Genomic DNA, 18,810 nt, shown 5'->3' on the forward strand with positions numbered 1-18,810 from the left:
ACTCTCCACATCTATCGAAGGACCTCTACAACAAACATCAACACACCACGGCACAAGTCACCCATAGAATCTGATACTTCAGCCTTGCAGGGCCCTAGGAGGCTCATCCCTCGCTCTGCAGGCTACTCGTGGAGTCTCAACATTCATATAACCCCAGAATTCGAGCCTACATGGTTCTCACCACTAATAGTGTCGACCGTTCCCAGCCTTTTTCGGATTACTAAGCTGTACCCAACTTAGCCCCATCATGGCCCGTAGACGGCCCTGACCACAAGGAACGGACCCCTCCTACCTAGGTGTCGAGGTATTATCTACCCTTCATCTTCAATTCCGACCATCTTACAACTGATCTCCCAACACCGCTTTGCATCAACCTCATTATCCGTCCGACCGGGCACGTACCCTGGATCAATCAGACCCCACCCCTTCTTCACAGGCACCGCTTCACCACAATCTTCCAGATACATGGCCCCACGGCCTTCAAACCTCTTGCCCACCGCGGCCAACACCGTCGTCGCGGCCCCTTGCTCGGGACTTTTCATGTAATTCAGCACCCGCATGATATTACGCATGTAATACCACGTCAACACCTCCCGCAGTCCACCGCTCGGAGCTTGCAAGCCCGTCCTGATTCCGCCAGGATGGACCGCGAGGCCCCAAACGCCTGGTCTGCTCGCCTGGGCGCTGTTGCTGGTGCTGGTGCCGGTGCTGTTGGCCGTGTCGTTGCCGCTGCCAATGCCATACCGTCTTGTGATCTCCGTGGCCATATACACGTTCGCCAACTTACTCTGCGCGTAGCCCCTCGGTGGCGTGTACGCTCCCGGTCTCTCCAGGTTGACATCGTCGAAACTAATATCCTCGTTCCGCGATGCCGTGCTGCTCAGCACCACGACGCGCGATTGAAACTCCATCGTCGACGAACCCTGCAAGCCCGGCAACAGCAGTCGCATCAGCAAAAAGTGGCCTAGGTGGTTGACGCCCCAGTGCCGCTCGAAGCCGTCTTCCGTCTTGGAAAAGGGGACGTGCCGGATCCCGGCGTTGTTGACCAAAACGTTGAGCTTGCCGCCTGACTGTGCGAGGAAGGCCGATGCACAGGCTCGCACCGACGCGAGCGAGTCGAGGTTCAGTTCTAGTAAGTGAACCCTTCCAGGGCAGGAATTCGAATTCGACAGGATCTCTGGACCGAGAGCTTCTCGCGCCTTGGTAAGGTTGCGCGCCGTGAGGTACAATGTCGCCCCCGTCGTCGCGAGAGCCCGAGCAGTCTCGACTCCAAGACCGCTCGAGCAGCCTGTGATCAGGATGACCAGGTCCTGTAGCTTGGAGGTGCGATCATTGTCCTTGACGATTTGTAAGGCGGTTGGCCTTGCATCGCCTGGCCCCTTTGGGTGACGATGGGCGCCGGCGTAAGGGTTTTGCGGGTCATCCATTGCGTTGACTCTATTCCCAGTAGGCACCTAAGTGGTAGGTAGTAATAGTTCGGATGCGGGCAGTTGCTGGTGCTCGCTGGCGGTCGCTGGTGGTGTCAGTACTAGCTAACTTAGTATCGTTGTTCTCTGAATTTTGAGTAATACTAATATCGCAGGTTGACAGACACCAGCGGGATCGTTGGGGACCGTGCTACTGATATACCTCTGGAAGACAGGCGGGTATAGGTATTAGTGGCATTCAAGTGTCAGCGTTGGACATTATCGCCGGATCCGCCAAGGGACGTCTACCACCTCGTTTGAGCGAAACTGCTCATTTATTTCGATGGAGTGCCTTACAATCGAGTAAACCCTAGCCCTGAGCCGCTATTTCTCGAAGTGTTGTCGAAGTCTGCCCTCTAAAGTCCCTCCATGACCTAGCACAAATGCCAGCCTTGTGTGAGCGGAACGGCGGAACTATTCCTCCGAGCTATTCAGCACGTCTTTGGCGGCATCCTGCAGGTAGGTATTCAAACACCTACTCCGTAGACCATTCCACATCAGCCATCTCAATTCTCAGTTCACGTCTCCAGCTTGCGGCTTGTCACTGGCTGGACACTGTTACGATGTGAAGACACTAGCACTCCCTGTCGCCCACGAACGAGGCTCTTAATGCCACGAACTTCTAGAAGGGTCACCGAGGTGGACTTTGAGTACTCCGTATGACTACTCATATCAACATTAGCAGGCAGAGAAACACTGGGGAATAGGAATCTTCTTCGAGAGATCGACCCAAGGCTCACTTTGGCATTCAGCAATATGTTAATAGACAACGGATAGCACCGTAAGGCTACTCAGCCTAGTGAACCACTCGTCCACCGATTTCCCAGAAGTCCAGTGAATAGGACGGTCGCCCTGCAAACATCAAGCCCTTCGAACCATTGCATGTACTCCGTACTCTCGTCGCCCTCAACTTCGTACATCCACAGTTCCTACAGGACTGTTCAAGATTCGACCTGCTCCAGCTGACTCCATAGAAAGACCCGATCAAACCCAGTCTATGTTCATTACTCTAGCCTCTGGTCATAAGATGGTCGTTATCGTGTCTCGGAATCCATTTTCATAACGCCCAATTTTCCCACGCAGAAGGAACGAGAATCTCCCGCCCAAAAATACACCAGCTTTTTCTCATTCCTTATCACTCACTTCATGCTGTTCAACCCCCGTTTCACCGGTCTCGGCGTCGACAAAATGTTCTCCAGAAGTAGTGGCAATACTCGGTTTGCGGCTTGAGACAGGAGATTCATACTGATCGTCTGTGGGTCTCGTCAGATTGCTTGCCGTCTCGATAGCATCTTCGTCATCCTGGACCGTCGGAGGTTTGTCCCTAGCATCCTCATCCTGTGCTACCTTCCTCAACCTCAACCTCTCTTCATTCGACATACTTTGCCACTCCGATGACATGGTAATAACGCTGGCTTTCTTGCCATGCAAGATAAAGCTTCCCGTACCTCGTTTCAGCTCCTCAGCCTCACTGTTGATCGACTTGCCACCGTCTTCGGTGGCTGTCACGCTAGAACCAGAGTCTCTGCCCTTCCTGTGTCGATGTATACTAGGAGAATGGTGATGCATCCCTTCGCGCAAATGGCCCTCACGTAGACTTCGATGAAGGCTGCGACGGACGCTTGAATTCTTTGCTGTGTCGGTTGGGCTTGCAATTGTACCCAGTCGATCACGCTCCGACTCACTTGTGTCGGGTCGTTTGCTCTTCGACACGACACCGTCGACTCCAATTAGCCCTGCGTCCCGGAGGACCTGCTCTTCCGTGCCGTCTGCACTATTTACCAGTCGCTCTTTGTCACGGCTCTGGCGAGAGCTGGCAATAGACACTTGATGAACCAGAGAATGCGAGTCTTGGCTGCCGTCAGCTTTACTTAGTGGGAGATCGGTAGAGGACGGATCGGCACTTCCGGCAGCGGGAAGGTCAAGATTGCTCTGGGCGGTACGTGTGCTTCCATTTTCAGGGCTTTTGATTCTCTCAGCTAGATGCGACGGTCGCGACGATGTAGCGCTGACGGGTGACAATGTCAGATGGCTGGTATCCGTAATTGTTCGTCCAAGGGTCGGCTGAGTGATTTTCAGAGGTGTTGTTTTCTGTGGTGTCACTGTCAATGGAGTCCGTGGGGCAGGGAATGCCGTCACCCCCTCGTGTTCGAGATCCCTTGACAGAGTGTCTCGGTGCGTCCTCGTCCTCCACAGCTCGACTCTGGTCCATTTCAATTTCGCAGACATGCGTCCAGCAGCCAGAACAAGCTGTTCGCGGGTCTTTTGCTGAATTGGCAGCAGAATCTGCAAATGTCGAGCATTTCGCAAAAGGTTGTCCAGCTCTTTTTGTGCCACGGCAAGCTTTTCCTCAAAGTCGCTAATCTTTTCATTGATTAGTTGTCGCCGGTAGAACATTATCTCCCACGATGTCTGAGCATCCAGCTTCTTGTCTTTCTGAGGCGTCTCGCCACTCTTCGTCGAAAAGGTGGAGTCCTTTCGAAGCAGATGACGGCCCTCGTAACTCGTCCCGAGAAGTCCACGCATCCGGACACCAGCTGTACGAAACGTAGCAGCGTAATTCAGCTTGCCAATCCAGTCGTTCATCTCCGACTCGCTGTTGGCAAGGAATATCTCCTCGAAGCCTCCGTGTTTGATGAAGACGAAGGCATTCTTGTGTCTCTTATAACTCGAATCCATCAAGGCCACAGCATCATCCATCGACATCAGAGCATCCGGATCAAACGAGGACAGCGGAGGCTTGAAGATCAGTGGACCGGATTTTGAGCCGGATTTGGTATGGGCATCATACTGCGTGATCAACTTCTTGACCCAGCCCACATCTTTGAAGAAGTATAGCTTCGAATCAGTCAGTATGGCTCCCCATTCCTGCCATGGTCTTTTGGCCTTTTTCTTCTTGGCGTCTTTGCGCCACAATAATCCGACTTTGGCAACCTTGATACTGACAAGCCCAGCTTGTGCCTCGCCAGGATTGCTGATAGTGGCTTGGGACAGGAAGGCATCAGGTCGGGATCTTGCCGAAACGATTTGCAGCACAGCTGAATTGATAAAAGCCTTGTGGATGTCGTTGTGGTCAAGAGCACCAGCTGTTCCAGACGAGCTGTAGCAGTCTTCCGTGTCCATCACGTCCTTGAGTGAAGGTCGCAGGGAGTCCAGTTTGTTGTCGAGAATAAGGGTGTATGGATCGACAGGGCCACGTAAACTCTCTATGCTCTTCGTCCTGATCAAACTCTTCTTGAGTTTAGGGGCCGCAGCCAGGCGATGACTGTTGATTGCCACGTCGTCTTCGAAGTGAATGAAAGGTGTGTAGCACACATTGTCGTAGAAGCATTCGAGGATATCACCCGCGACTTGCACCGGGCCTTGCCGAGTATTTTTGACATAGTCGTGTTTCTGCATCTTCTTCTTGTTGTTCTTGTTGTGCGTGTCGGAGTGCAGTAACAGAATGGAAAATGCAACGAACGCAGCTTCATCGGTTGAGGAGAAAATACCAGGGTTGCACTCGTAGTACCTGTCAGCGAAGCCAGCAAGCAATCGATCGATTTGCTGAGTTTCTTTGGGAAGTTCCACTTCCATCAACATCTTCCTTATTGCTATGTCGATGGACTCGCCAAAATATGAGAAACCGCGCATGTACTTGCGGAGACAGGTCTTGGAGAAGTCATCGGCACTTTTACAAAGCGCTGTTGCCATAGCTCCTCTAGGAACAGCTGCCTCAAGCTTTTCCAGGTAACTGGCAGGCGTGTCACCGTCTTCTCGTCGGGGATATACGCGCTCGGGTTCTTGTTCTCGCGTTATTTGTAACGAGTTCGATTTTGACCCTGGTGTTCCCGGGCTCGTACCTGCACTGTGTCGTGCAGGAGGAGCTGAATTCTGACGAAGTCGATGCGGAAGGCTCAATAAGTCTCCAAAGCTTCTTCTACCACTCGTAGAAGTCGAGGTCCTGGCTGACCCCGGTTGTGGGACGGCGTCGAGCAACTTCTCTGCTGATCGACCAAGGGAGCTCATGGTGGAGGACCTACCTCTTCCATTGCTCCGTGGTGGACCCAAGGTGACTGAAGGCGTTGAATGGCCCGAATGTGTCGACCAAGCCGAATCTTGCCGGACGATTGTTGGTCCAGGAGACCCAAACGGTGCATTGGTGAGCGCAACAGCCGAGGAAGTGGGTGATGGGCCTGCAGAATTCTCTTTGCTCGGGCCTGTGTCGAATCTCACGGCGGTGTTGGACCTCCTGCTCGGCGACATCGATTTTCTGCCACCGAGGGAATCTTCTCCAGCATAAGTGGTGTTCTTGAGGCCTGAGTCTGAGGGGGTAAATTTTTCTGGTAACGGAAACAAATGGCCTTTATTCTTCCGTCTCTTGAGCTTGAAAAAGGTAGTTGTGGTAGAGATTGTATGGGTGGTTGTGGTTTTGGCATAGACATGGTGGCTCCCGGCACTATCGTCGGACCGAGAAGAGTCGGAAAGTCGTGTCACCGGAATTGCCAGCGACGATGAGGACTCATCACCGTATGCAGGTGGGGACATTGAATTGTTGGCCAGTTTTTTCCGGGGCAGCCGTTCGAAAGAAGTATTCTCCTGCGGCATGCCGACTCCCAGAGGTGTGGATTTGGGACCAGCTCTTTCTTCAATGTCGTCCTCATGCAGAGACTCTTGGACGGCATGTTTGAAGGGAAGATTCTTTCGGAAGGAACTAGGGGCGCGAGCAAACAATTTTCTCTTGGACCGTTTCGCAGTCTCGTCAAAGTCTTGAGTGGTAGGTGCCGTTGTAATGATTTTCGGAGCTAAAGAAGAAGGATGTCAGCTAGTTTATATGCTTCACAAGAGATGGATGCTCACGGTCCGGGTCCCTGGGTGGTGTGATATCTCCCTGCTTGAATCGTGTAGACAATTGCGGATCTGAAGCATGTCTGAAGCCCAGTATCGAGAATCTTTGTGGTTTGGGTAAAGGCAGCTCGTCGGGTTCGGCGTCCATATTCTGTGCTTGGGCCGACTGATTGTTGTTTTTCGAGGTCAAGGCCGCTGGGGTGCTAACACTTTTTGGTAAAGCGGAATGCTCGGACGATAGAGCGTCCGTTGAACAATATTTCTCAGACTGTGTTTCCCCCGACTCTTGTGCCTTGAACGGATTGAACGTCTCTTCATTCGATCGTGAGAACCCCAGGCTTAGCCTTTTCATGGAGTCAGCGCGGCCGCGTGATGGCAGGCCTTCCTGCACTGCATCCTCAACTATGCTGCTGTGTCTTCGATGAGGACCAGCAGTGGCAGGCCGGGACAACAGAGTCCGTAAAGGCATAGTAGGCGGTGGGAAGAGAGAGGCGGTCAGGTCATATCGGTTTCGATTGGTTCGAGAGCAAGGCTCTCGTAAAGATGGAATTGGAGATGGCTTGGTGTTCGCAGTCTCCGTCAGCAGGCCGGCTGCAGTGAAGAAACTAAGCTGGGATGGATATGGGCGCCGTGTCAATAGAAGCGAGTGTACTCCGTAGAGAATGATACAAAACGAGCAGAATCAAGTCATGAAAGGACTACTGTAGTACTCCGTGAACGATAAGCAGTTGCCATACTGTAAACCGGAGGTTGGAAGTGGTGATCGGAGTTGTGAAGTTGGTCTGGGCGGTGATTGGGGAGAAAGGAGAAAAGACTCCCTTCACAACGGCCACGTGGGGGCGACGACGGCCTCGACCTTTCCGGACTTGCATGCACCTTTCAGAACTTGGCCGGACCCTTGCAGACTCACGCAGCCTCTACCTAGATTCATCACGGAGAGTTCCAATGGTTGGCGCTTCTAAGCACAGGTTTCAAGACTAGTGCTGTTCAATGTCTTGTTCAAGCATCCGCAAGTCAAGGGGCAGTACTCCATAGCCAGGTCGATAAACATTGTTATATGTATTCACTCCGGCTGCACAAGAGCAACTACCGGCCAGAAGAACCGCTAATGCGCCGGTTAGCTCAGCCCTATGCAAGATAATAAGTACATAACCATGTGCGCCGTCGCCGCCTGATCGTGTCTCGTTTATCAACCGGAGTCGCACGCATCCTCTCAATTGAGAGGGTCGACTTCAAATACCACCAAAAATGTCAAAACTGTCCATAGGCATTGCCATAGACATCGCTTGTGCTTCAGCCAGGATCGAGTCTGCGTCACGATAAAAGGTATCGTGGTTGCCTATGTACCATGACTGACTCTGATCCGCTCCCGGAGCCGAGATACTCCATGGAGACTGAATTGAGCGTGACTCCAGAGGAGTATCTGGTGTAGGATATCCTGCAGAATGGATCGAACTGCCTGCCTTGTCCTTGGACATACTGCGTCTCAATGCTTCATGAGGCAAAGCACCGGCTGCGCTGCATGGACATATACCCGCAGTCGCCGCAACGATCTGGTCGACGTCAAACAATACAGTATGCGATAGCTGGTGGATTAGCATCTGCAAGGGTTGATGTCAGCTATTGGTTGGAAACGAGCAGGGCCATGTGCTCCAGAATGCGCCCAAAATCGGTTTCGGCCCTACCTTAATGTTGAGAAGACACTTGACTGCACCGTTGTCGACGCAGCGCATTGCGGCCAGTAGCGTAATGCCGCGCTCACCTTTCTTCCAGGCGTTGCTGGGCCTTGACGTGCCGGGGTGCGTAGCTATGAGGAAGAGTAGAGACGACACTGCAAGGAAGAGCGTATAAATGGTGTTCCACGACGCAGGGCACAGGAGGCCTCGTTGGTACATGACATCTGTACGACTTATAGTTGTGCCTGCAATCTTCATACATGCCAATGCGTGTTCGGATTGTGTCTTTGTCGTTGGAGAGCCGCGGGCCATCGGGACGAGGTAGTGCAGGAAGGGTTGATACATCACCAACTGCCCGAAGTAGAACGTCATTTCGAGTTCGAATTTCATGCTATTCTAAAGTCAGCCAGCTGTAGGACGTTGCGGGACGGCAGCCTACTTTGCAGATGTTTCCGGATCTTCTGGGAAAGCTGGCAAGCCGGACAACCCTTTTGTCCATTGGCGAAACTTGTGTTCGACATCTCTCAATGTTTTGACATCGACGCTCGTAAAGTCTAGCTCTTTGCGGGTCTTCTCAGGTCCGCGAAGACTCTGATAAAACGCATTATGCACGCCCGTAGCTGCCAAAACTAGGAGCTCCAAGTGTTTTGCTGAGGCCGAGAATTGAGCTCTGCTTTCCGCTGTAATGTCGAACGGATAGGGCAGTTTGCCCGTAGTGCTGGGCTGAAGTTTGCCAATGATTTCTGTGTCAATATCGTCCAGATTGATGAAGCCAGGGATGTCAAGTACCAAGCTCACGTAGAGGTCGAGTTGGAGCAGACTCAGAAATACTCGTGTGCGGGTATCTCTCTGAGCCTGAGACAAGGATATACCTTCTTCAACCTTCTTGTGGAGACCCAGTCTCGTAGCTGACGAGCTTGCTACGCCAAGGTAAGCGTGGGCCGCTGTTATTCGTGAAGTGGAAATCAGGAAGATGATCAGGCAAAGCAGAGTCTGCAGTGATATCAGATCAGCACACTGACTGACATCAAGCCCTTTTCTGGCAAGAAGAAAATGTTTGGTCCTGAGAAGAGCAGGTCAGCGAGCGTCATGATGCAATGGCAGTGTACTTACGCTTCAGACACGGCATATTCGCAACCATCCTGTCTCCGACATTGTATGTCGGACAAAAGACCTAGCGCCATGACTGCGTGAAAGAGTGGCATGAAAGTCTGGCCAGATGCGCTAAACTGGACCGCAGATTCGTTGTAGAGCCGGTACACCATGTCACGAAAATTCGCCTCGTGGAGGAACTGCACAAGTAGTGAATTTCTCGTGAAGACGACCCCTAGCAAGTCCAGGGCCATTGGTTGACTGGGCAAGGTCCGCGATTCGGCAGGTGTATAGGATTCTATGTCCGGTATTGGCGCCTCGTACAAATCAGTGATCACCTGTCGAGTCCCGTCCATTGCGGCCACAGTGTCTGGCGGCTTGCGAAAGAGTTCAAGCGTTCGCAAGACAAAAGAACAGCCGGAGTACGAGCCATAGAAGCTGGTCTGCCATGGGCCGTGTGCAAAGCTTCGGCCAGAACTGCCCATCATGCTGTTCAGCCGCGAGGAATCCGGGTCATCGTCATCGGAGCTTGACTCATTGTCTGAAGGTGGTGGCATGGAAAGGTCAACCGTCCTAAGGATCTTGTCGACGTCCGCGGTCTGGTCAGGCGGATGTTGCGCTTTCAAGCTCTCCAACGACGTCCTGACACTTCGTAGCCGATTCTCCAACACCCGGATTCGCTCTGTTGGAGTTTGTCGTGGCTTTCTCCCAGACTCATAGGAGCAAGCTGATGCACGTCAGCGAGTCCGTTGTTGCTCTTGACAAAGAGGCTTCTGGTAGGAGCGAGAGAGCATGGCTTACTGTTTTGAGATACGGCACAGGGTTTGCAAGGCCTCGCGCCGTCGCATTTTATCTTGCGTAAACGACATTCATCACACGCCCGCGGCGACCGCTTGTGGTAGCCTTTACGATACTTGAAGACATCCTTTGCCTTTGAGCCTCCATTTTCAGCCATCAGGCTGAATTCTGAGATTGAGTATGGTGGTTGAGGGAAGGAAAAGAGGCGAATCGCATAAGTTCGGAAAGACGGGATCCTTAGACGCTAGGTGACCCACGTGATGGTGTCGTTAATATCTTGGCGAGCGCTTAGTCATCCACGCTCATCCCAGTTGATCATCCACGACGAGACGATCATCCTAGTTGACTCGAGAGCCCCGTGTGCAGTACAGCCTTCATCCTTCAGTGCTAGGTATGTGTCCTGGGCATACCGGTGACAATGTTATGGCTATGTTACCTCGAGGAGGGCTGAGACCTTGGGACGGCAAAAATGGGTTCTGAAACTCCCCTTTAAGAGCTATCACAATTTCGAAGCCTGCCACTTAGGGCTTCTCTTCTCCTTGAAAGCTGCCAACCCTTCCCTCGCATTGAACCCTTTCATCAACTTCTCGTCGTATCTTTCATGAGTGAGCTGAAATGCTCGCTCCACACTAGCTGTCTCCCAGGCCTCTCTCAACGCTGCACGGGTTACAATGATCGCATCCGGTGAGATGGCTGCAATACTCTTCGCGACTTCCAGGGCTTCATCCAGCAAAGACTCCGGTGACCGCGATATCCGATTGATCAGGCTGTAACTCAAAGCTTCGGAAGCGCTGAAGCGCCGTCCGGTCAGAGCCATATCGCTGGCGACTGGAAGACCGACTGTTCTCAGGAGACGAGGAAGCCCGCCGCCACTGGCATAAAGCCCACGATGTGCTTCAGGTAAGCCAAAGGACGATGTTGGAGATGCAATCACCATATCACTATACGATCATTAGCACCAACTTATCAGCGCAATACTATTGATCCGCACTTCAATTGACTTACCAGTTCAGAACAATCTCCATTCCACCACCGAGCGCAAAGCCGTTGACAGCCGCGATTATGGGCTTACGACCTTCTCGTCGACTGAGCCCAGCAAAACCTGACTTGGGGTGACTATGCTTCCATGGCTCTTTCGATGCAATTCCGGACTGTTTGGCAATATTGACCTCATCAATCTCTAGGAGGTCGGAACCGGCGCAGAAGGATTTTGTCCCGGCGCCGGTGACGATAGCACAACGAAGGGATGGCTCAGCGTCGAACCAGGACCAGAGAGCATCAAGCTGCCAGTGAAGTAAATAGGGAATGGTATTCATCTGCCTGGGCCTGTTGATGGTGACTAGGAGGATGTGTGGGCTTGGAAAAGTCAACACACAGTCATCGACCCTCGGAGGTCGACTGGACCAAGACTCCTTATCCGGCATCGTGCTTGAGAGATGCTGTAATGGTTCCTCACGCTGATAACCCAGGCAAGATATCTTGGTATGGAAAACATTCGACAATGTCCGTGGACAAGTGCCATCGCCCTTCGGATTTTACTTCATCTCTCGGTGTTTGTCTGTGGGGGTTTTCGACCGGCGCCTGGCGGGGGAAGAAATGCCCAGGCTCTGGCCAAACGCCACTCGCGAGAGAGGGCCCTGCGGACGTGTCCGATAACATGGAGGTCTTTGCAGATCATCAAAAGTACCATGGTACACATCAAGAAGTTATGGGCGCATGCGGCTGCTGCCAATCTGCTTGTGAATTTATCTGCTGATATCCGCGTCCTCTATAGGTTCTCAAACGCCAACAATGAGAGCTAAGTCCCTGTGGCACGCTATGGGTAACATGCATGATTACAACTTGGCCTTGATCGGTCCTTTCTGTTCGGCCAGTAGCTGTTCAACCTCGTGGTACGGCAAATATTGCTCAAGGACAGCCTTTTCCTCCGCAGTATTGCGAGTCTTTGCCAGGAAGTCTTTGCCACCAGAGAGCACACCTTTCAGAGGGATCTCGAGCTTCTTGCCGTTCACATTATAAGGTAACTCCGGCATCGCGAAGATGTACTGCGGCACATGCCGTCGACTCAGGTCCCTTGCGATTTGATCGCGGATGGCTTTATCCAAAGAAGGTGATAAGCGGTCTTCCTGCTTCAGACGTACGAAGAGAAAGACTCGCTCGACATCGTCGCTCGGTCTCTGCTGCGATACACATATGCTGTCCAGTATCTGATCCGCAAACTCGCGCTCCATGATGGAGTAGATCTCGGCAGTGCCGAAGCGGATGCCTGAAGGGTTCAATACACCGTCACTGCGGCCCAATATTACCAGTGTCTTTGTCTCCGGGTTCATTTTTATGAAATCTCCATGTCTCCAGACGTGTGGAAACGTCGAAAAGTAAGTTTCGCTATACCTTTTCTTGCCCGGGTCGTTCCAGAAGGAGACCGGCATATTTGGGAATGGCTTTTTGCAGACCAGCTCCCCACTTTCGCCGGGTTTCGCTGGATGACCTTCGGCATCGAAGATGTCAATGTCCATGCCCAGTGCTTTGACGGTCATTTCTCCGGCGTAGGCAGGGAGATTCAAGGTGCCGTCAATGAAGTTGCCACACAGCTCTGTGCCTCCACTGAAGGAAACTTGGCAGGGTGAGCCAAATGCAGCCGAGATCCATTTCGACTGTGATTCTGTCAAGATCGCGCCTGAAGACAGGACCATTTTCAGTTTCTTGGTGAACGGTTTGGGATTGACGTTGGCTTTCTGCAATTCGGAGAAGTATCGAGGCCCCGCGCCGAACGCAGTCGTACCGGCGGCAAACACAGCTTCGAGACACCGTTGTGGTGAGGGATAGAATGGAGAGCCATCGTACAGAACGAGTGTCGTTCCAGTCATCAGTGCACCTAGCATGATGTTCCATAAAATCCACCCGATACCTGAGTAATGATAATACACCTCCCTCTGCGAGCCAAAGTTTCGGTGGAGGAAATTCTCCTTCATGCCGTTGATGACTAGCCCGCCATGGCAGTGGACGATTCCCTTCGGCGTTCCGGTCGTGCCGGACGAGAAGCCCACGAGCAATGGATGTGAAGGAGGCAACTGCTCGAAGCTCAGTGGTCTGCCTGTGCCACGACGATAAAAGGCTTCCAGCGACTGCCAACCATCGGGTGTCTCAGCCGACGTGCAGACTAGGGAAGCCCCAGGCGCCTTCTGTAGGGAGGAGTACACTTTGGTTATGCGCTGTGAGATATCGTGACGTTTGCCGTTGTATCGATATGCGGAATCCGAGAAGACCAGCTTCGGACGGAACTGTCCGATTCGATCAAGCAAGACTCGTTCTCCTGCATCGGTTGCAAAAGAGGAGCAAATTGCACCCAGAGAAGCGGACGCTAGCAGCAGTGCCAGTGACAAGTCCGTGCTGCCTCCAATCACGCAGACGACATCGCCTCTCGAGACGTTCGAAGCCTTCATTGCGTCGGCACAACGGCGCACCAGCTCTCTTAGTTCGGTCCAAGTAACTGCTCTCGGCGTCAGAGCTGCTTCGGACATGCATTTCAAAGCAATGCTGTCGTCATCCTTCGCCAACATATTCTCCGCATAGTTCATACGTGCCTCCTCGAAGAAGGAAGGAAATTGATCAATCGTTATCGACTCGTCCACGGCTCGACTCGGCTGAACAGAGGCCTTAACAGGCAAGTAGTTCCAAAGGGACATCCAGAAGTCGTTAAGCCGTCGAATAGAGAAGTCGTGTAAGTCATAGTAGTCGTTCAGAGAGAGGCCGAATTCGCGATTGATCCGGTCACGAAAGTCGTCGAGACTGGTGCGAAGACCAGGTGGAGGTCGATAAACCACGTCTGGAGACATGGCATTCACAACGGCTTTGGTCCTGTGCTGATTGCTACCGATGATGGGCAAAGATATCTTTGGAAAAGCATTGCATCGTTCAAGATGACGAGCACGGTTCGGTGGTCCAAATATGTGTCCGCACTAGCCTCCGTCTTTGTCGTTGATCTCGCATTCAAATATCCCCGCAAGCGCCTCGGCATAATGTCCATTTACCAGATAATTCCACTCACCCATACGGAGAATGGCATTGCCCCCCGAAACTTGGGGACTCCGGCTCCCCGGCTATTGGCACATGGTTGCCAAGTGGTAGAACCAAAATGAGCAGATCGAGGGCTTCGGCCGGTCCATAGCCCCATAGCATCACACCGGTTTTGGCCTTCTCCTGCCACGCTTAGGAGTAAGAATAGTCTACCATGGGCGACTGGAAGTCAGAGAGTTGTTGGGCTTTGAGATCTAGCAGGGGTACCGAGGACTAAGGCTCCTTAGGTATCCTCATATTGAGATTCCAACTGGGTGTCCTACCTGGTCAGCCCTTTCTTCTCACACTTGCGTCGAAGGGGACTTACTAGAGCCTACTAGTACCGTGATTGTCTTAAAGCCTTGACCGCACTTCGTTGGGCACATGCAGATATTCGAGCAACAACGGACAGTCTGGGCCTGGGGCAGGTTGCACAGCTTGTTGTCGACACACAGGTTTCGGAATGCAACCTAAAGCGCCACTTCCCTGGGGAGCGGTTCGCTGCATTCATGCCCCTCTCGTGCCCTCTTCAAAACTTCTGGTACAAATGTCACCCTAGCGTCTCTAGCCTCACTCCTGTCATGGGAACCACCGATGCACTAATGGCATGCTTACCGAATCCGAAAATATATTGCGGCATAGACCGTGTAGGCTTTCCCTGACCGGTGTGCTAGTACCAGCCTGCGATTGGCCTTTGGCGTTTCTTGCTCCCTGTTCTGTATTGCAGTCTGCGAAATGGTTGGCACTCGTCAATCGACAGGAGGTGCCCGATAGTGTCGCAAAAGGCAGGGGTGCTGGGATTCCGCCCCCAGCACATCGGATGCATACGAGAGCTGCGGCATGAGTGACAGCAACATCTATGGTCTTGTCCACCTCCAGCTGAGGATATCATCTCCTCTTTTGATGAGTCGCCTTGGTCGCATCCTGGGCTCCATTATCCGGTGGCTTCGTGCTGTCCTCTCCTCGCCTGTCACCCACGCTATTCGATGGGAGCGACTCTTGGGCGTCAGGCTCCAGCCTCTGGAATTCTCGGATCGTCCAGTCAAAGACGTTGTCATTCTCGAACCCTTGTCGGTGGAAAAGACCTTTGAACATCTTGCGAAGGGATTGATAATCTGGCCGATCTTCATAGCGCAAGTTGTACACATAATTCATGTAGTCCGCGAACTCAGTTGGTAGGCCTGCACACAGTTCGTTGGCACTGGTCGCCTGCTTCTTCTCCAAAACCAGCAGATTTTTGGCATCCCCTTTCGCCTTGAGGCCTTGCCATGGGAGTCTTCCACGCATGAAATACACTAGCATGTAGCCTAGTGCCTCCAGGTCATCGCGCCGGGATTGTGCTGCGAGGACAGTCAGCCGACATCTTGCACGGTTTGAACACCAATTGACATGTCACCCTACCAATGCCCAAATGCGCGTTGATGCTCGCATATCTACAAGTGCCCAATAGTTCAGGAGGGCGCGCTGCCACAACACGAGCAGAAGCACGACTCGAGCTCCACCCGTCGGGATGGCGGTAGATGGCAAGGCCTAAGTCAGTCATGTAGATAATATTTCCCCGCTCACCCATGCCCAAAAGGAAATTTTCAGGCTTGATGTCCCGGTGGAGGTAATCGTTTGAATGAAGGGTCTCCAGGCGACGGAGCAGTTGATCAGCAAGCATCAGCGTCGTCTTCAAGGAGAACTGGTTGCAACAAAATCGAAACACGTCTTCCAAGTTCGGGCCGAGCAGTTCGAAGACCAGAACCGTATAGTCATCTTGTTGTCCATGCCAGTACACCTGTGGAAAACCGACTTCTCCGGCCAGAGATTGATAGATGTACACTTCGTCCCTGAGCAGAGACGGCTCGACGCTGTAATGTTCGAGTTTCAAGGCGACCTCATTGCCGGTCTCGGCGTCACGCCCTATTGAACTGTAAGACTTTTTCTTGAACATGGGTGATATTGATGCGGCCTTACCGATATAGACGTCGCCAAAAGAGCCAGACCCCAATTTGCGCACGAGGTGATATCTGCCGCCGATGGATATATCCTGGACACGCTGCACAAAGTTCTCCATCCTGTTGTCGCTCGGTGCTTTAACTGACTTTGACCTCGATCTGGTGACTTGATCTTCTCTTATTCGCTACACCTTCCCGTGTGGACTTCAACCATTTTCCATGGGCAAGGGATAACCTCGAAAGAGTCGACACCCATCACTTACAAGTAGGTAGGGAAATACCTATCGTAACACGGAGTACTCATGGTTGCCTAAATTTTCCCCGCGCGACGCCCCAGACTCGCGAAGGACGAGACCTATCACGCTAAAAATACGACCCCGGTCCTGTCATCAATCAACCATTCCTTAGCGCCGCAAGCCTTGAAACCGTGTTGTCGACCTCAACCAAGGTAGACATACAACCAATACCGTCACTGCGTGCGAATTGCTGCATCGACAACCTGCCACACCTCCTCGCAATATGCCGGCGTGCCTAACCAGCAGCGCTACCTTGCGTCCCTCCTGGAGGCCACCCCTTGCACCGTTTCTCCCGACCCTTTAAAGCTCACTCCCGCATCATGTTCGTCCTCGAAGAGCCTAAGTCGAGCAAAAGACCGCGTCGCTCACCAGAGCCTGAAGATCCTGAGCAGGAGCCGATATCGAAGAGACAAAAATCGGAAAGCCGTGCTCAGAGTGGCTACCCTCCTCCCAGATTCTGGGATACGCTGTCCAAGATTCGACTAACTCGTGGTGCCCTCAAGGAGTTTGAGCGCAGGAACGTTCATGAAAAGTGTCGGCCACATTACATTGCTATAGCGAACATTGGATGCGCTAAGGGGCGAGCTCGACAACGGCTGAAGAGACTTGCTCACAGTGGTGGCCTTGACTTATCGCACCTTCGAGGAGTAAGTCTGCCCTGTGAAAGAGAAGAGTCTCGGTTGGATCCTGATCAGTTATGCCTCTAGTTTGCAAATTCTTCCCTTTCCCCTGACGATACAATGAGCAACTCGATCAATTCTCAAAATCCAAGGTCATCGGAACAAGCTGGCTCCAGCAAGATCACCCCATACAACCGCGATTTTGAGCAAAAATTGATCGATATCGGGATCTACCCGAACAACAAAGCTTCCAAACCAGAGAATCTGCATGAGGTCCGCACGCACCTAGCAACTGCTCGATCCTCTCTTTCTCCTTCTCGATTTACTGATGATGACTTTCTTGAATTCCAAGAACTGTGCGAGTTAGCGTCCAGCGAGTCGACCGCAATGAGCAAGATCATTCCCATTATTGCGGGACAAGGAGATAAGGGACGTCGCTCAATGGGTGGTATTCCGTACAATAACCTCAAATCTTTTGACGAAGATCTAAGTGTCCCGGTGCTGGACATGTACGACGGAGCGCCACCATCAGCCATCCGTCCACGCGTCCGCGCTGACCTTGGAAAACAAATCATTCCCTCTACCAACACAAGCCGTCCAGCCGCGCCGAACTTTTTCCTGGAGGGGAAAAGCCCTCAAGCACGGTCGGATGTTGCTAAGAGACAAGCTTTATATAATGGTGCTGTGGGAGCTCGAGCAATGCATAGCCTGCAGAATTACAAGGCCGAAGAGCCCACCTACGACGACAAGGCGTACAGTTTCAGCAGTACCTTCCACAACGGGTTATTGAAGATCTACGCTATCCATCCGACGCAGCCTGCAGTCCCCGGGAGAAACCCAGATTACCACATGACTCAAGTACGCTCCATTGATTTGACAGATTCGCCAGACCACTGTCGAGAAGCTGCCGCAGTCTACCGCAACTCCCGAGTTTTGGCCAAGAAAGAGCGGGACCGCTTCATTAAGCACGCCAACGAGGTGGCCCAACAACTGAACCCCTGTAGCCCCTCCACTACACGTACGGACAGCCGTACATCGCGTTCGACGGGCTACGTTCGCGGATCCGACACCTCTGAAGACGAGCTGGCTCGGGATGAGGTGACCCCAGTCAAGCGCCTGAGACCAAGTGTGGCGCCGGCCATAAGGTACGGTTCTGCAAGTGGACGAGATGGTCGCACTGCTTCTTCCACAACCCCGATGGCTACCGACAGAGCATCCTTGCCGTCTCCATCGCATATAAGGTCGAAGACTAGACGTGGAGGGCTACCATCTGCGGAGGGTGACGTTTCCCAGCATTCAACTTCCCCTATACGCCATGCGCCGGAAGAATCTACAATGGGAAGCTCATCAGAGATCTTTAGGCGCTTTCAATGCGCGCAGAGCTTGGGACAACCTCGTCAAACAAATCCCATGGTCGAGGTCCCTTCGAAGCGGATGCGCCATGAAGAGGAGGTGGGCTGGCGCATCAAGCTCATGGGTAAATCCATCTTCGTCGCGGATTCGCAGTGGACTACTGGCGAGCAGGATGGACAGCCAGTGCTCTACTGTGCTCGGCTCAACGTCTTTATATGTCGGTCCATGAGCGGTGGGCGTCGGTGAACGCTCTAAACATTCGGAGGAGACGAGAGCGGGTAACCGTGCTTCAATGTTGGTTCCGTGGGTCTGGTCACTTCCACTCATGGTCGGATACCTGGCGTTTGGGTTCCTGTTCTGGGTGTTCCTCGTCGGCTGATTATTTGTCGGGCCCAGACTACGTAATGATCTCATCTCGGCTTCTCGCTTCTTCCTCTTCGCTACCGTGTTGTACTGCTCCTTGCGTCAACTAGTCACTACGTGTGCTTGCTCGCTTGCCACACACTCGTCCAAGGCTAACAGGTTTGAAGTCATCTGGCTCAGCGGAATGCTTTTGTCGGCTCGATTCACGCGCCTGTCCGTGACCTGTCTCTAGAGCTTTTACGAGGCTGAAATGTGGAGCAACACCGTTAGATCCTCTTCTCCTCCACGCTACACTCCCAGACTCCATCATCATCTCCAGCCGA

General features: G+C 52.6%; 7 protein-coding genes across 8 annotated transcripts; 1 reads left to right on the top strand and 6 right to left on the bottom strand.

Moving 5' to 3' along the window:
• Window positions 1–311: 311 nt before the first annotated feature.
• PV05_03145 (uncharacterized protein) lies at window positions 312–1,427 on the bottom strand (the record flags this gene model as incomplete). Its single annotated transcript, XM_013463774.1, has 1 exon — window positions 312–1,427. The coding sequence occupies one exon, from the start codon at window positions 1,425–1,427 to the stop codon at window positions 312–314; it is 1,116 nt and encodes a 371-aa protein (XP_013319228.1).
• A 762-nt stretch (window positions 1,428–2,189) lies between these two features.
• On the bottom strand, window positions 2,190–7,060 carry PV05_03146 (uncharacterized protein). The gene is made up of 2 exons (XM_013463775.1): window positions 6,306–7,060; window positions 2,190–6,250 (listed from the first exon to the last, which is right to left on the bottom strand). Exons 1-2 carry the CDS (start codon window positions 6,760–6,762, stop codon window positions 2,592–2,594), a joined length of 4,116 nt encoding a protein of 1,371 aa, XP_013319229.1. The 5' UTR covers window positions 6,763–7,060; the 3' UTR covers window positions 2,190–2,591.
• A 275-nt stretch (window positions 7,061–7,335) lies between these two features.
• On the bottom strand, window positions 7,336–10,045 carry PV05_03147. Of its 2 annotated transcripts, XM_013463777.1 has the most exons (5): window positions 9,863–10,045; window positions 9,083–9,788; window positions 8,409–9,032; window positions 7,979–8,360; window positions 7,336–7,894 (listed from the first exon to the last, which is right to left on the bottom strand). In XM_013463777.1, exons 1-5 carry the CDS (start codon window positions 10,014–10,016, stop codon window positions 7,526–7,528), a joined length of 2,235 nt encoding a protein of 744 aa, XP_013319231.1. In that variant the 5' UTR covers window positions 10,017–10,045; the 3' UTR covers window positions 7,336–7,525. The 2 variants fall into 2 exon arrangements, with proteins under 2 accessions (XP_013319231.1, XP_013319230.1); XM_013463776.1 differs by having other exon boundaries at window positions 7,336–8,360.
• Window positions 10,046–10,358: 313 nt separating this feature from the next.
• PV05_03148 (uncharacterized protein) lies at window positions 10,359–11,283 on the bottom strand (the record flags this gene model as incomplete). Its single annotated transcript, XM_013463778.1, has 2 exons — window positions 10,359–10,800; window positions 10,865–11,283. 2 exons carry the CDS (start codon window positions 11,281–11,283, stop codon window positions 10,359–10,361), a joined length of 861 nt encoding a protein of 286 aa, XP_013319232.1.
• Window positions 11,284–11,694: 411 nt separating this feature from the next.
• Window positions 11,695–13,695, bottom strand: PV05_03149 (acetoacetate-CoA ligase; the record flags this gene model as incomplete). The annotated part of the gene is made up of 1 exon (XM_013463779.1): window positions 11,695–13,695. The coding sequence occupies one exon, from the start codon at window positions 13,693–13,695 to the stop codon at window positions 11,695–11,697; it is 2,001 nt and encodes a 666-aa protein (XP_013319233.1).
• A 1,108-nt stretch (window positions 13,696–14,803) lies between these two features.
• PV05_03150 (uncharacterized protein) lies at window positions 14,804–15,974 on the bottom strand (the record flags this gene model as incomplete). Its single annotated transcript, XM_013463780.1, has 3 exons — window positions 14,804–15,255; window positions 15,317–15,820; window positions 15,875–15,974. The coding sequence occupies 3 exons, from the start codon at window positions 15,972–15,974 to the stop codon at window positions 14,804–14,806; spliced, it is 1,056 nt and encodes a 351-aa protein (XP_013319234.1).
• Window positions 15,975–16,273: 299 nt separating this feature from the next.
• PV05_03151 (uncharacterized protein) lies at window positions 16,274–18,554 on the top strand. Its single transcript, XM_013463781.1, has 2 exons — window positions 16,274–16,798; window positions 16,859–18,554. Exons 1-2 carry the CDS (start codon window positions 16,472–16,474, stop codon window positions 18,368–18,370), a joined length of 1,839 nt encoding a protein of 612 aa, XP_013319235.1. The 5' UTR covers window positions 16,274–16,471; the 3' UTR covers window positions 18,371–18,554.
• The last annotated feature ends 256 nt before the right edge of the window (window positions 18,555–18,810 follow it).

The sequence above is a fragment of the Exophiala xenobiotica genome (assembly GCF_000835505.1).
Source record: "Exophiala xenobiotica strain CBS 118157 unplaced genomic scaffold supercont1.2, whole genome shotgun sequence".
Lineage (NCBI taxonomy): Eukaryota > Fungi > Ascomycota > Eurotiomycetes > Chaetothyriales > Herpotrichiellaceae > Exophiala > Exophiala xenobiotica.